The 17,421-nt window shown below is 37.3% G+C and overlaps 1 protein-coding gene across 1 annotated transcript in view; it reads left to right on the top strand.

Annotated features, from left to right (window-relative positions):
- The window catches only part of CCDC88A (coiled-coil domain containing 88A), a 74,935-nt gene that overhangs the window by 8,841 nt on the left and 48,673 nt on the right, over positions 1-17,421 (top strand). Inside the window, exons 3-4 of the mRNA XM_059828419.1 lie at positions 9,666-9,774; positions 14,018-14,087. Of these exons, the coding sequence (XP_059684402.1) occupies positions 9,666-9,774; positions 14,018-14,087 (179 nt within the window). The remainder of the gene's footprint in view (positions 1-9,665; positions 9,775-14,017; positions 14,088-17,421) is intronic.

A 17,421-nucleotide genomic window follows, 5' to 3' on the forward strand; every position in this document is an offset into this window, starting at 1 on the left:
ACATATTTTAGAAAGCATATTAGCTCCACAAATGTCATTTGCAAGGGTAATAAGTGTTTACTTGCTTTTCGTCTCTACCTCTTGCTGCTTCCTATCTGTGATGACAACTTTCTGGCCCTATTCTGCTTCTTTTATAACTGTTTCTGATGTTACTTCCAAACTCCTACCTGTATGTTTGCAGAATGTTCTTTCCCCGGTAGATTGTAAAAACATTTTCTCACTTTAATGCACTCTGACGTTTGGTATCAAGTCATGCTGCATCTTGTGATCCAGATCTGTGAGTGCTTACTTATGTAAAGCTAATCTTACATTGTCACAGGATTATTGTGGGTGTAAATGTTTGCAGTGTTTTAATGGTCAGTTACATTGAGGTGTTAATCACAAAGTCAAATAGTTTTCAGTTACTCTGTTAATTAGTACTGAATAGATATTAAAAATTGAACAGAAAAACCCAAAAAACAAAACGACCCTTGTAAGATATCTAGATTTGTTGAAGTAGTAAAGTACGTTTGTCAGACTTTCTGGTTCTCATCTGTTTGGTCAAAAAGAGTTTTGTTTGTCGAGTTGTTTCTTCTAGGAATTCTCTACTTAATACCCAGGAATGTTTATTTTGTATGACAGTATTAAGTGCTCTGTGATGCTCTGAATTCTATAGATGTTCCTTTCCATCAGTGAAACTTTTGGACTTGGTGGAAGCCAGCTTAGCTTTTTTACCTGTGGAGCCCAGGCTGCTCTGCGTTCTCATTGATTGCTGTGGGGAGCTCACCCAGGTTACTCAGTGCAGTAAGTGATTCACTATTTTCAATTTCTGGTAGAAAGTGGTTTGGTTTTTTTTTGACGTGGTACCTTTTAGCGTTATAGGAAAAGAGTACATCTGATAGTCAAGTTGAAACGATAGTAGTAAAGTTGTTTCATACTATGTGATGATAAAGACAGCTGTTGCTCTGTAAGCTTGGCAGTTACAGATTTTTGGGGGGTGTTAATTCAGTGATACAATTGTGTGCTTAGTAAATGACAGGTGAACCGTTCTATTTCCTCTCTTATTTTCTCTTATATTTTGCTCACCTGCATGCATCTTCCTTATTACTAGTAAGGAAATCTGGGTTGTTGTAGACTCTGCTGTTTTTAAAACCCTGTGAGGGAGAAATTAAAGATCAGTCAGCAGACCTTGAACATAATATGATTCTGCCTGGCTGTTTGCACATACCCATGTAAACCTGGGAGTGTACAGATGTGAGGGGGTGTCTCTTCATGCAAATAATACCACTAACAGTGGCACCACCCAGCAGAGCAGTTGTTGGTCGGAACAGCCCTGAGGTCATGAGGCACAGCAGGTTGGTATGGACAGAGAAGGAACAGACAGGGTTACTCTGCACAAAGGCTTGTGGCACTGCTTCAGATACAGCTATTCTAGCACGCTTCAACCATGAGTAATTAGGCAGCTCCTCTGCTGTGAGTGCCAACAAGAGAGCTTAGGCACTGTGCAGCTACCCTGTGAGTAGTTCAGCCTGGTCAGATGCTGCAGAGCTAAGGCAGGGAGTAAGAAAGCTGTGCGCATATGCTCGGTATCTACTCAAAAGTTCTGGGCTGTGTTCCCTGTGATCCCCACCAGCCAGTCGACTTGTTGTAGGCCACTTGGTTGTGTGGCTTTTTTTAAAGTAGGCATAGGGCTTCAGCCTCCTAATAGTTTATGATGTTGGACGTAATCTTAGGAAATGGGGTTTTGTGCAAGGGCCAAAAGGCTTATGATGTTAGACCTACTTCTAAAACTCACGTTAGCATGAGGCAAAAAACCTTTGCTACAACTGTTGAAATTTTGGTACATATAGTCAATCTTTGCTAAGTGCAGAGTTAGCCAAGTGTCCTTAAATTGAGAGATTAATATGCACCTTACTTTGTGGTAAAGGACATCTCAGTATTTGTAATGATATCTTTAGATGTTTGAGCAGATGTGTGCAGAACTGCATGAACATTTTAACTGTGCGTTGATTGCTGTTCGAACAGTATTGTCTCAAGGGTAGAAATACAGGTGTTTTACAAGTAAGAGGTAGATTGTCATAAATGCCCGCTGAAAAGGCAAAGAAGAGTGGTTAGTATAAATCACAACATTTGCTTGCTTATTGCAAGTTAGGATCCTTTTACTGGATCCTATGCAAGTGCACAAAGATACAGTGGCTAAGCAGGATTCAAAAGTGAACACTTGAGCGACTCTAGTACGTACATCCCTTATGTCTTCAGTAAGTCAGACTGCCGCTCTCCACTTGTAATAGTCATGTGTGCGTTGTGTAATATCACTGGGCCATCACGTCGTTCAATATCATCAATACCTTGCAGCCTCAGGGCTTGCATGTCTTGTATGATGCTCTTCAAGAGGTGGAAAGATTTTATTGCCATCTATTTTTCAGATAAGAATGTGCTGAGTTAGTTCTCTGCACGCTTCAACAGTGGATAGTCTGTGTCATGAATTATTCTTTAGGGAAGTCATCCATTTAAATCCATTTCTATCAACACCGAAATCCTGATGAACGTGTGCCAGAGATACAGAAAAGGAGTTAAAATTTTTTTCTTTATCTTTTTGATAGGTTTAGCATGGAAATACTCTTTGGCAGTAGAAATTGATCATACTGATAGATGCAGGAGGAGTTTGAAGTATGCCATCTTGTACCAACGTTTCTAGAACGTGCGTGATCACAAGGTTCAGATAATTACAATATTGTACTTCAGAATCTGCCCCATTCTTTGATACTGTAACTCCTGCAGACCGACCCTTTGACTGTGATTGATGGTTTTAAAGACTGATCAAACAGTACACTGGTGAAGCCAGTGCTCCTTTTGTCCCATATGCAGAGGTGCTTCTGGTAACTTCATTGCCTCAATGTACTGCTTCGTCTGGTGTCGCTTCAAATATTTAAAGCGAATTGGAGATTCTCCAGTGAAGGCCCTGGTTTTATTTAAACTTTCACAGTAAAAGGACACTGCTGTATTAAATTTCTTAGTAAAACACATTTTGTACGTGTTTTATTATTTTTTTGCTAATAGTAAATAATGAAAATGCTGCTTTATTATTTGACATCTATCAAAAAATTACCATAACGGTAATTACTGAAATATTTGGCAGGAAGCAAGAGTAAGCCTTAGTATTCCAATTAAAGGGACTTCACAAAAAATGTAACTTTATTAGACAAGCAACATCTACGTGTAAAAGTGAATACTGTGCTACTATAAGCTAAAACACAGAGTAACAGTCAATATTTATTACCCTTTGAGATGTACACTTCTGTAGAATTTTTTCCAAAGTGCTTGTTTCAGCATTTCACTGTACTTAACAAATACATTCAAACAATGATATATCTAAAATTAGGGTGCGTTATAATACTAGACTTAATCATTAAGTACCATCAAGGAACAGATGGCAAGAGAGGACACAACTGGTTTGCAGTCTGCATAGATTTAAGCATGAAGCCATTAAGCTATCGCATTCCCATTTCTGATAGATTTTGGTCAATGAAAAATTAAAGACACATAATCCCCGATTATATGAGGTCTCAATCTGTAATTCATGACACTGGTAGTATTTCGAAATCACCGAAGTTCTCTCTGTAATCAGTAGTTTTAAACTAATGCATTATTGGGCTAGATGCTCTTGTCTGGTTTTATTGCTATTGAAATTAATGTATCTTGTCATAAGTAGGTTGCTCTTAAATGTAAAATTGCTTAAGGGTATCTTTTACTGCTCTGCTTCCTATTGACTTTCAGACAGATTTGCCCTATTTTGCTAGGCTATTTGCCACTGAAGCAGCTCAGTATCTCCACCTAATAAAAGGAGCAATTCAGAGTTCAGAGCATGTATTGCCTTAAAAATGTTTATAGTGGAACTAGTGCAGTAGCCACTATAATCTTATGTTTTAAAAATATTGGTTTTTAAAGCTATCTTTTACAAAGGTCCATTTTAGAACTGATTTATTTTTAAATTATTTCCTTTGCATCTTTTTGTCTTCCCAACAGCATGTGCTAGTTTATTTCAGTGGTATTGGACCAAATGTGTTCTAATAAGCAGAATTGTTTAGTATTAATAAAAATGTAATTATTATAAAAATTTTCTCAGACATAAAAATGAAACAATTCAACATATGGATACAAGTAATTTATTAAAATCTGTAATAAATTAGTTGCCAAAAAATGTAAACTAATTTAAAGATGCATGCTCGTGAAAGCAATACAGATTTTGATGATTTATGTTTAGGATTTTACCTTTCTGTATGAAAAATATTTGCACATTGTGTTTCATTAGTTTTTCTCATTAGTTTTTTCAAATGCTTCATAAGAAAATCAGTATGTCTCCTCCTGGCTTGGACCAGTCTGACAAAATACGATTAAACAAAAAACATATAATTGAAAATGTGTAGCTAACATCATGCTATGTTATTTCCTCTTTGAGAGGGATGAGTTAAGACATCAATACTTAAGCTGCCTTTTGAGAAGATGGACTATATTGACTAAGTGAAGATTATTTAAAATGGTGTTTTGTGGATTAAGGAGACTACTGAGCTTTAAAGTTGGAGGCTTTGAGAGAATGAGGCCTGGTTATCAGTATTGGGAGTGAAGGTGAGTTTATTTTTTAAAATAACGAATTTCTTGCTGAGGGACATAATCACAGTTCTTTTGATAACAGTGCATGGTACGAGAAGTGATTTGTCAAGCCTCTTCTTGGCTGTTCAATGTACTTTGCAAGTCAAAACTGGCAGTTCAAACATAATCAGCTAGAAATCAGTGACTGAAGACACTGGTAAATACAAATACTGAAGGATTCTTCTACCAAGTGGCCTCTAAATTAAATGTTTCAACATGTGGGTCATTTTAGTAGGTAGCCTATTAATATTCTGTGTTTATAATCGTTTAATGATGTATTGTGGTTAGAAAGATTTAAATTACCTTAGTACAGAGGTAAAGTCCCATTTGCACTGGTAGTTATTGAGAACAGGATTTCATTTTGGGAAGAGTTAGAAACAATTTTTTTCCAAGTAAAAGTCATCCTAGTCATGGCTAACATGTGTTGATTGAGAGCATCAAAGACAATTTACCTCCCTCGTTTGAAAAATAATGACCCAATATGACAATCTTTACAAGAAAGTGACAAAATCAAGGAAATACAACTTCCTACTAGCTATAGTGAGTAATTAAGGCTACATGTTGAATTACAGTAAAAATTATTTGTAGATATTAGTAGTGTTAGTACTGATATTTAAGTAACTTAATTTTATGAATCCTCAAGAGCAAGGAGTTAAACTTCTTGTTACCATAATCTGTTTGAAAGTTCTGCTGAAAAATGGTAAGGGAACTTTGAGTTTTAGTTTTGTTGGACCTGTAGCCATAATATTTTGGAAAATTTTGAAATTATTAAAATAGATTTATTCTGTGCACCGGGTTGTCCTGAGGCTGACATTCTGATTTTAATTGTTGATAGTCTGCACTAGCAGAGGATCATATAACTGGACTGTGAGTTTTTTTCAAGTGGTAAAGATACAGTTCCAGAACACGTCTGTGGCCCAAGTTTTCCCAGCAAAATTCACGATCCCAGTAACTGTTTCCTGCAATTCGTGCCAAAGAAAAAAAAAAAAAAAAGTGGAATGCTTTCTCTTTTAAGATACAGGAATGAATCACTTTGACCCAAAACAGTGTAACTTTTATCAAAAAAGAAGCCTGGAATTTCCGTAAAATGTAAGGAATGTGTGTCACCCATTGAGTTGGTCTTGATAGATGAAGATATGCACCACATAAAAATAGGTATATAGAAGGGTATACATGGGGTACACATGGGGTGAGTTGGTGGAAATAAAGGAATGTTATTTTACTTTCAACAGTAGTTGAAAGATTAAAAAAATCTTTGATATGTATCAACATTAACTTTGACGCAAGACTAATACCACAGAATTTCTAATTATCTTTGTCAATGCATAATTTGGTAGAGTTGATCCATACGCTGTTGGATTTCTAAGGATTAAGATGGAGAAGATGAAACATAAGAATGATTTGCTGTAGTACTGTTGACAAAGTGTCTGCTAAAGTGTTCTAAAAATGCTCAGCTTCCATTAGTATCTGTTAGGGCATCATTTGAGAGATATGAATGAATTATTTTTGTACTGTGAAGAGAAATGCTGGTATTCAGGAGCAAAGTCCAGGTACAAGTATAATGACACTCTACAGTTCCTGATCTTGCCCAGATGTTATAACTTCTGATTTCAAAAATTTATTTTCATATCATTAGATAAAACACAAAGCACATGTGCTGTATCTTTGGTGTACACAAGTCCCAGTAGTGAAATACCGTCCTGCAAAACACGAAGGTGGCAGTGGTGAGAAAGGTGTGGAACTAAAGGCTGGTGTTCTAAGAAATCTTGGGCTCTAATTACCCATTTTTTTTCCTCCTCCACACAGATATCCTTAGCACTGATTGGTTTTGCTGTTCAGAAATTTGGTTTTGTGTTCATCTCCCATTTGTAGTATTGGGATAGTAAAAATTTGTCTTAGAAGTGTGTAAAGATTTATGTTTACATAGCATTATGAAGACATAGGGCTATACAAATGTTAAAGTTTTTGTTCTTGCAGGATCATCTAGTACAGCTTTTGAAATGAGAAAGTGTAAAGCCTGAGCTTTTATGACATTTGTGTTTTGAATTCTTGTGGTTGCACACCAATTTTTGTGTTGATACTAAAAGAAGACCTATTACAATATCCAGGAAACTCTAGTGCTCTCTGTTTTGAGTGCTCCAAAGGGAGAGTCATCTAAAATGCATGGCTGTAGAAATGCTACTGAAGATGATGAAAAAGCCTGGAGATAATCCGATAGTCATTAAGATTAAAGATGAAGATTAAGTGTCCAAATCGGCCTTTTTGAGATATGAATGTAGAAATAGGAGACGTCAGATGATCTCTATATGCCATCAGGTCAGCAGGATTTATCCTGGATTTTCTCTTCTGATTTTAACAAATTTGAATGAATTCAGTTTGGAAAGGAGTTCAGTTCTGCACATCTGCAAAGTATAATCGTTTTTAGCCCACTTAGTTCCTTTTGCAGCTACAGGTTGGCTGAATTAATAAATCCAAGGTGAGATCTTAGTCACATAGTTTTGGCTAATATATTCTAAAATGTACTTTTAATTGTTTATAGTATTTTTAGGAATGTGGTGATGAGCACTTAGGAATGAGGCAATTACCCATGTAAGAATCTGTGTCCTAATTTTCCTCGATATATATTCATGTCTACGTGAAAAAAGATGCTATGCTCACTGCTTTTCCTTTAGAAATGACTGTGTGTCAGAAGTGCGTTTTATATATTATCTGACTTCCTTTCCCAGCAGTGGTTTTTTCTATGTTATTCCTATTCATGCTTACAAGCCAGGAAATTCTGATAGCAATAAACTGAAGAAAAGACATGTCTCTTAAAAATTATAACATGCTAAAACCAAAGAAAGCTGTAACAGGCAAATAAAAGTTTGTTTAGGTAACTTAAATGTAAATGAAAAATACGTAAATTTTGTCTATAGTGACACTGTTACAAATAGCATGTGAAACTACCAATCAAAGTGATAAATTCCATCAGAATAAATGATGATACTATTATGTTCAGTGGTGTAGAGGGAATAGCTCATTTTTGGGGGTTGGTTGTTTACACTTACACATTGCAGTTGAATTGACTCTCTGTATGGAAATGTATGAATTGCATGTGTATCGATGATCTTGCAGACTACTTACATGTAGTTTCTTTAGCTAAAATATATCTGTCCTGTATCATGCATATTCTTTTTCTGGTGTCCTCTGCACAGCCTTCAGTTTGTGTGCATCAGTAGCACCTGGCTTTCAGGTTGCAAGTCCTAGGTGTCCTGTCAAGACAATGCGTGCTGAGCTGTAACCTGCTCCGTTCAGTCTCCTTCTAAGGAACGCTGCAGGAGTTCGCTGTGTGATGGAGGTGCGGTTCCTATTCTCCAGGTGCAGGTGTACCTGTACGCCACCTGGCAATACAGTACGCCCAAGTAATTGAGGGAAAGCCTGTGATGAGCCTTTGCATGCTGCTTAGAACCCAGGGGATCCATCTGTGGAAAAAGTGTAAATGCAGACCTTCCCTGAAGTGTGACTCTCTAGTAACTGAAGCATCATCTGTACCACACATAGAATAACTACCTCTCTCTTAGACAACACTTGTACTAAAAAATTGAAGAATTAGGGATTTTTTTTTGGCAATGGCATTTCTTTTCCCTCAGCATTCGGTTGTGTCCACTACAATATTCAGGTAATTTCAGTATTATAGCAAGTTACTCCTCTTTCTGCATTTGATTCCTGAGTATAATCCTTTGCCTGGATGTGTTGTTACTGAATTCCATTTTACTGCTGTCACACCACTTTTGCACTTTATCAGGATCATTCTCAATTGTCATAGTGTTCTTTGAAGTTTTTTTTCCTATTCCTCCCGATTTTTGCCAATGGCAGTTCTGGTAAGTGTATTCTGTATTCCATTGTCTAAGTCATTAACGACAGTGTTGAATAAAACCAAACCCAGCAGGCACACACCCTTGCAGGAACCTCCAGTTTGACAGTGAGAAGTTGGTAGTTTCTTGTTTGAGTGCAGTATTCCAGACAACTGTGCGTTTATCTGATAATAATATCATAAAACAATACAATAATATCATTAAATATCAGAAGTTGTGTTGTGCAACTGTACCAAGTATCTTTGTAAAGTTAAGAAACATCACATTAGCCGTCTCTCATGAATTCTGTAAGCCTTTTACAGGGTGTTATGGGGGAGTTGCATTGGTTCTGCATTGTTTTCCTTGAAAAATCACAATGAATGGTTGTTGTGCTGTCTTCTATGTGGTTAATAACTTGGTATGTTACGAGGTATTGAAAAAGGGTGACTCATCTGCATTTCCTCAGATCCGTTCTACTTTTTCAAGGAAAAAGGGATTGATTTCCTCTCTGAAGCCAAGATAAACCAGAAAAAGATCTGGTAGTATGTGAGAGTACATGACAAAAACTCCAATTAATAATCCCTTTGTTGACAGATTTCTGTCATCTGTAAATAAATTTAAAATAACTTTGTGTTAACGTGATATATTTCGTATTCTTCATTGTTCTAAAAGAGAAAACGTACATTCTCTTTTTGTGCCTCATGATAGTAAAATAGCATTGTGTAGTTTTTCAGTGTATAGACATTTGTTAATGTAGCCAGTCTGAATTCTGTTACTCGTAATTGTCTGCATCAGCAAGAATGATTCCTGATGTCTGCAGGGTGTGCTGGAATATTTACATTACAGCTGTGTTCTGCTTTCTGTATTCCGTCAGGGATGGGGCTGCTTGTGGAGAAGTGCAGAGCCACAAAAACTTTCTTCTTATATTCGTTCTCCGGTAATTGTGATGGGAGCTCCCAATTACATACTGCGTTAATAGCCAAAAAGGGTGCTAATCTGACTAGCTGTATCAGACTCAGATGTTTCAAGTTACTTCTTTCTGCCTTTGGCAGTCGCTTCCACAACTCCTTATTTACTTGTGGAGGGGAAAAAAGGCATGGTAACCAAGACTCAAAATTGTTATGCTGTACATTAACTATATAATTTGTTATATAGAGAGCTTTAATGATTAATGTTCAGTGTGTTTAATTTATTTTTTTTCAGTAATCCAAAGTCTGCTAATCAGAGGATAAACAAAAAAGTAAACAATGATGCATCATTAAGGATTCAAAATTTGTCTATTCTGGTGAAACAAATAAAAACTTACTATCAGGTCAGTAATTGTTTCTTGTATTATGTTTTGCTTAGAATTGTTTAGAAGTATTCTTGTGTCGTTATGCCTTTAAGTGTTACAATAATATTAATATTTTCAGATATTGCCTGGATGATTGGTTGTTTATAAATCTGGTCAAATTTTCTATCACACTTAATTTACAGATATAGCAGTAGTCTGGAAACACTTGTATATGAATGATGATATGTTTATACAATAGATATTCTGCATCTTTGATTGCTCATACAGTACATTAAGCAGTATCAGGTGGTATTTTCTGAATTGAGGCAAGTTTTGTGCCTATGAGGGAAATTATTAAATGTGCATTTAGTCTTATCAGTGGAATCTTTGTAAGAAAAATGTGGTAACATTTATTGGGTTTAGAATTAATTTGGTTTTCAGTATGAAAAAATCAGTGAGGTGGTAACAATCAAATGGGAATTCATAGTAAATGCAGTGATTATCTGATCTAGAGCTGTAAAATAGCCATTGAATTTTTGTTTTATGTGATAGGTAAGAGTTGGTACTATGCCTTCCAGATGCAAAGCCTAGTGTGGTGTACACATGGACACGCTATAGTAGGACACTGCAGATGTCACCAGTGTCCCTTATAGTGTGTCTTCTAATGCCCTTCCACAATTCCCTGCACCTTTCTGCCAGGAGAGTCCCGATCTGGCAGAAAATCTCCTTTCATCTGCCTCTTGCAGTGAGTGCATCATGGCAGAGCCTGTACTCTGTTGTATGCTTTTCCTCATGTGTACGCACGCAGTATATGTTCTCAAAAACTCCAAAGTACAGTGAAAATTCCCAGCTGTCACTTACTGCAGTGGTCAACCACTATACATCTTTCTAGCTAGCACTCTGTGCGTCTGCATACTTCACATTGTTCTTTTCTTGGCAGCTACTACATGTGGGTATAAGTGCTGCCTGCGAAGACCCATATGCTTTCCCATGTCCTGATGGTAGTCATTTTCGACCAGGCATTAGTGTTTCACAACTGGTGCAGCGGAAGGCCCAAACTCTGACAGGATTGATGTCTATTTGAATACAAAGCATTCCCTGTGCTTCTTTGGCCTTGTAGTATCAGCCGGTCCTAGTGCAACGGTATCAGGCAGAATTGTTTGCATGTAGGTATCTTACCTTTGAATGATTCAGGATTGTGAGTGTTGCTCCAAACTTTTGTGTTAGAAATAATTTATTAGAGCTTTTTAAAATAAGAAAGTATTCTTATTCAATAAATGTTAAAATCAGTCACCATGCCTTTAATGGTTCACCATGCCTGTGTGAGTGTAAGCTATATAGAACTGCATACACTTTTTCTCCCTTTCCCTCCCCAGTCTCTCAGGCTTCTAGTCTTGTGAGATGCCAGCCTCTTCAGAGAGTGCAAAGGGAACTTACAAACGCTGGAGGTCTGGCATTTTAGCAGGAGTAAAGGCATTTAGTAGCCAAACTGGAACGCTTGTTCAAATTTAAAATTGCTTTTTGCATGTGTTGATGTTCACTCAGAGATGCCCATGTGCATGCAGAGAGGTTTATGCGTTGTGGTAGTTCAGTGGGTTTGGAGAGAAGTGTTAAAGGATGGACTGTAGTCTTTGTTTCCTCTCAGACCTAGTGCAGCCTGGCAGCTGGCGTTTTCCCACAGCCCGTGCGTGGGTTAGCAAGGCAGCATAGCAAACTCTGTTTCAAGAAGGGGTCAGCTGAGTTCCTGTCACCTGTGAAATTACCCAAGGCAGAAGAGCTAGTGCTTGACGGATGCCTTGGAATCAACCTGAGAGGCCTCTCGTAGGCGGGGGTACGCCTTGGCAGAGGCATGGGCCCTCACACCGGAGTGCTTGGCAGCTGGCTGTGCGGGCGTCGTGCTTGGTATATGTTCTGAACGGGATGCACGAGATCTGGGAGTAATGGAACATGGAGAATAATCACTGTATTGAGGTATGAGATTAATGTCTGGAATATTACAGTAGGAATAATATATTAATGGGCATGGGGATTTTTAATTTTTAGCATTACATTAACCTTACTCTTAAAACTTTTTATTGTGAGCCTGTCCGTGCTAGTTTATTCCATGTGTTTTTATAACATCTATGGAAAACATTCTGCAGTTTAGCAAATAATTGCATCAGTGTTGTATAGGTACTTGTGAAAAAACCTGCACTGATAGAATATAACATTCAAAATTAAAATGTTATGTTAGATTATACAAGTTTTTTCATTCCTGCATTGTCTTTGTTCTTCTCTGTAATTATAATTGCATCTTCTTATGCCAAGGAAGCTGCTTTACTTCCTTATAGCATCACCAAACTCTTACTAGGTCCGAAACCGGTCCTTTGAGCCTATACATTTCCTGGCAGCATAAGAGTGTGGTATTGTTCTCAGCAGCTGATTCAGGAGAACTGATTCCCCTATAAGTTTTGGTGGGCTTGGGAGGTTTTGTGCAGTGAGCTTCCATGACTCCCATGGATGCTCTGTCAGCCTCATTTAACAGATGATGTGCGAGTCTTTAATAAAATAAATGCTAATGAACTCTAAAAGTTTGTGCAAGCAAGGCAGAATTTTGTAAATAGGCTTAGTTTATTTTTGCAAGTTAAACAACAGTTAAAAGAAATACGTGAATTTTGGGACACGCAGTTTCCAACTTCAGATTTTTAATAGAAGCAGTCATTTCAGAAGTAAACAGACTGAAAGCAGTTGCACTGAGCTTCCTGATGAAGTTAACACCGTGTGACAGAAGGGTGGTAGACACCTCTGAAGCAAGGTAAAGGTGTTGTAAGAAAAGATGCGATAATGTCATTAGTCTGTAGAGTACACATTTCTTCATTACCCCTGCTTGTACTCTGCTTCACAGTAAGAAAAGCTTTGTAATAGCATCATGGAATTATGTGAGCTATTGCAAAAAAACCAAACGGCAAAGAAGCCACCAAGCCTTCACTTTTTAAAGTATGTGATTTTCTTTTGTAGTAGCTATAAATACACATTGAATTCCTTTACATTTTATCTGTTCTTTATTAATTTAAAACTTCCTGTGGTGCACTTCATATGTTTTTTTTTTTATTTTATTTGAAAATTGTCTTTACCAAGATCTTGGAAGTACAAGAGTCATGGTTGGTTGAAATTCATGATATTTGAGTAGGTCGAAGGTATTTTCTCCCTCCTTGAAATTTGTCTTAGGCATGTGCAATGAGAGTACCTATTTTTCAGTCTAGTATTAATCAGTTCAGATACATTTATGTCCTATATTAACTGGTGAGAACTTTCAAGTATAGCTAATAATTTCCACAGGTGTTTTTCAAGTAATACTGTCATTTTTCAAATCTGGCATAAAATGAGTTGGCTTATGTTACGTTTTTAGCTTACAGTCTGACGCCTCATATGTGCCTTTTGGATGTAAAGCGGCGATGGTTCTGGAATACGTTGCTTTTGAGTATGAACGTTGTATGTATTAATGAATCTGTCACTGTGGAAAAACAAAAAGCATGACTCCAGAGCTGCCGATAGGATGGCATCTGCTGTGAATAAACATCTGGGAACAGGAGGAAGACTATTCTGCTTCGGAAGAATTAGGCTCTGTCTAGACTGAGGATTTGACCTGATTACAGTCATTACTGGCTGACAGAAACTATCCATTGATACAATCTATAGAATAGATAGGCAAAGCTGCTGCTTGAGTGTGTGGGACTTACCAAACTAAAACTCCGCCTGATCATGCAAATAGGATTTTGTACCTTTATATTCAGGATTGTCCCAGCATAACTACAGCAAAAAACCCTGTAATTTTCACATCTGTGTTTTGGTGAGGCCACCAAGACTATGGGCATGAAATAGAGGAAATTGATCTTTTGTAGTCTAAACACAATTTAGAGCCAATACAATAAACATCTGTCAGTAAGCTAGTCAGAGAAACATGAACACTAATAATTTGAAGGAGTTTTGCTGCATTCTGAGACAGAGGATCTAGTTGGCTGAAGATCCATAAGTGAGCCCATTGCCATGAGAGGATTTTACTATGTTGATGTGATCTTGCAAACCTATAAAACAAGGCTTTTGTAGAAGTAATTCATACTTATAAGTTGTTGGGTTTTTAATTAGAGTCCAAATAATCAAGTATTGAACATGTACATACTAAGACCTGATAAGTTTTAAACTACTTATGTAATACTAATTTCTCTTTAGTGGTGGTTAGTATTTGATGTTTGCTTTCATTCAATGCACATGATTTCAATAATACTTTAATTAACTTTTGTAGGAGAACTTGCAGCAGTTGATCATGATGTCGTTGCCAAATGTATTAATAATTGGCAAAAATCCTTTTTCTGGTAAGTTTATTTTTAAATAAGATGAAAATTTGTATCAGTGTAATAATTTCTATTATTTCACTGGAAATATAATTCATATAGGATTGAGCCTTTCAACAGAAGATTGTGCAAATACTTTTAGCAAATAAGTGATTTAGTAATGATGAGTAACACTTTCTTTGTTCACACCAAAGGTCCATACTTTACAAAAATGTGTACTGTCCAAACCTCAGCACTGGCTGTCATTAGGATTTATGCTGAAATGAAGTGCATTTCCCAGCAACCAGTGAGCCACTGATAGGACAAAGTATAAGTTTCATGTGTTCCCAGCTATTACGCTTTCAACTTTCTTTACCTAAGCCACCCCTGAGAAAATTGGCAGTTCAATGCATCTCACTTGATCCGACTCCTAATCCTTGTTTTTCCTTCCCCAAAACTCTCCTGCTTCTCTTGCATCATTACCTGAAAAATATTGCAATTACCTTCTTGCTTTCTCCCCTGAACTGACACTGTCTTCTCCATGCTCCCACCTTCTCTGCTTCCAGCTCTGAGAATTGCAATTTTCAGACCAAGAAAATTAGCCTGTATGGACCCAGCTGACTATCCACAGCCACTTGGGAATCTCTGCACCATGCTCTCAATTCCAGAAGCACGGAGCAGACACATCTGGCCTGCATGGAGCCACTATGGATTGGGCAGAATTTATTTACTTGGGTCTAATGTGTCCCAGGTGTTCTACTTCTGATGTTCTAGCACCTCAGCAGAGAGGTTAGGAACTACTCTAACAGGCTGTGTAGCTTCCCCTGGCTTTTTTTATTTATTTAAGATGTCTTATGCCATGCTTCCGTGTTTGTGAGACAAGATTTTTCTCATGAGCAAGAAGAACCATCTGTGTTACCTCACTTTTCAATTCCAGGGTTCATAATGTTGATAATTCCCATATCCCATCTGCATATATCCCATTTATGTAGGTATCTTGATGTAATTTTTTTTTATTTTTACTTTCTGCTTTTGAATATTGCTGCTTTTGCTTCTGAGGTCACAGCCTTTTAAGTTTTTATATGTGTAGATGCTGTAATCTATCATATGCACCAAGAAGTGTGAATGTGGTCTCTTTTTCTCCAAAAGAATAGAATCCATCATGCTTTCATATTTTGATTCCAGACTTTCTTAAGGTTTTCGAAGGAGTCCATGGATTTGCCTAGAGACCAGATTTAGTGGAAAAACAGAATTAAAAAAAAAAAAGTCGTAGTATTGTTTTTGTAGGGATGTTTTTAATTTTCTTTAAGATACTGAGACAAAATACGTCTTAACGATATTGTGTAGTATAAGATGAAATTTTATTAAAAATGCACTACAAAAACCCACAAAGATAATTTAGTATTCAGTTGTATGCATAAAAGCCTATGCTCTGGTCATTAATAAGAAAGCTTCTTCCTGTTTTGGGACCTCAGCTAAGTCCATGTAGCTTTTGTGGTTTGGCATCCGGAACCTCTGGTGGTGTATGCATTGCTCTCCTGTGGGGACGTTACTGGATTTGTGAGAAAATAGGGACTTTAGCGTAGCCCATATATTAAAAAGATTTGTTATGTATGGACAATATTCTTCAAGATGTTTTGGATTCCTGCCTGAGTTCGTCGTGGAGTTTGATCTGAATCAGAAGATAGACCTGTTCTTTTGGGTTCCATCCAGAACCTTTCCCCTTTGAAATTTAAGACTACTCTTCTTGTGTCACCTTGAAGAGGACCTCATGCCTATAGGGATTTTTAAGCTTTTTTTTCTCTGGTGAGCAAGCCTAGCGAAATCAAACCTCAGTGACCTTTTGAGAGACTTGCTATGTAAATCTGATTGCATCAAAGCAAGCCCCCATAGCAACAGTTGATTCTCTGATAACGATTAGGATTTGGTCCGCTAAAGCTTAGGCTGTAGCTGTGATTTTTCACAGGAATGTCTCTCAGATTTTCCCCTTTGCACTTAAGGAATGAATAGTAGAGAAATACCAGAAGACGACAAATTGCAGAAGGCAAGGGCGGATGAGATTTCAGGAAGAGAAACGTGTGTGACTGTATCAGAGGCAGGTGGCTAATCAAGGAAAATGCAGATAGAATGCTGGATTTGAGCTTTGGTAAAAAAGAGGTCATCGGAGACTTTATAAAGAAACATTTCAGTTGAGCTAATTGGCAGGAAGCCAGTTTGAGGAGAAAACTGGAGGAGAAGAGCTACAGGCTGTGATTGTAAATGTTAAGTTAAATTACAGAGGAAAAGGAAAAAGGAGATAATGACGACGCAAATGTTCTTTAATGGGGGGAGGAGGAAATATTAAAACAGATTCATATTTCTGAGGGAGCAAGCCAGGGGAGGATGGAAGGCCACAGAGGATATGAAAGTCAGGGGTAAGAGTGAGTGCAGGGAGGATCAAAGGATAGCATAGGGTAGGGACAAAGTTCAAGCAGCAAGTTGGAGGGTGTAGAAGAGGATGATCTGTTTCTGTATTGGTGATGCAGGAAAAGGAAGAAAAACATAGAAGATAGTTGGTGGCAGTGGGAAGCTGAGGTTGTTCAATATTTTGCCATGTTCCTTCAGGGAATGTAGGGGAGAGACATGGAAACAATATTCAGGTAGGCTTTTAAAAGCCAGTCAAGAGATGCTGAAGCAGTATGCAAATGAGCATCCAAAGAGGAGTTCAGGGATTGCTTTACCAAAAAAAAAAAAACCCCCTGTGTGATGAATTTAATGGGATAAATGAATTTAGGATATATGATGTTGGGATGGATTTCTTCTATTACAATATTCTGGTTAACCTTTATTGATTAAGACAGGCAGCCAGGTGGAATTCCCCTTCTTTAGCTGAAGTAGTGTGCTTCTGATGAAACATGTTCATTGATGGGTTCTATTTCTTCATAGCTCGAGTCTTTGGGATACAAGTCTGTATAAATGATTAAAGATCTCCCATTTGAGTTCATGTTCTTTGTAACCTATCTACTTGACAAACCTCTTGAAAAATTTAAACATTACATGTTCATAGGGATTACACGTATCTCCCTCTAAAAGAGGCAGGTTGAATCAATGTTGAAAAAAGGCTCTCTACTTAATATTATAATGCACAGAGACCTCCTGAAGCCAAGAGGAAGGTGAAGCTTAGCATCTATCTCTTTCATCTCTGCTTTATGGCAGCAGGCTTGACTCTTTACCGAAAGCTAATCAAAATCTATAAGAATTATGTATCCTTTCAGGCTTTTTCCTGATTTCTTTTTGATTTCCTCTTTTGATCAAGATTACCTCCTATCTGTAACTTTTTTGAGAGGGATTTTACATTTGCTTTACTTATAAAATACTGTAGTGAATCAAATCAAAG

Source organism: Gavia stellata, chromosome 23 (genome assembly GCF_030936135.1).
Source record: "Gavia stellata isolate bGavSte3 chromosome 23, bGavSte3.hap2, whole genome shotgun sequence".
In the NCBI taxonomy this organism is placed as follows: domain Eukaryota; kingdom Metazoa; phylum Chordata; class Aves; order Gaviiformes; family Gaviidae; genus Gavia; species Gavia stellata.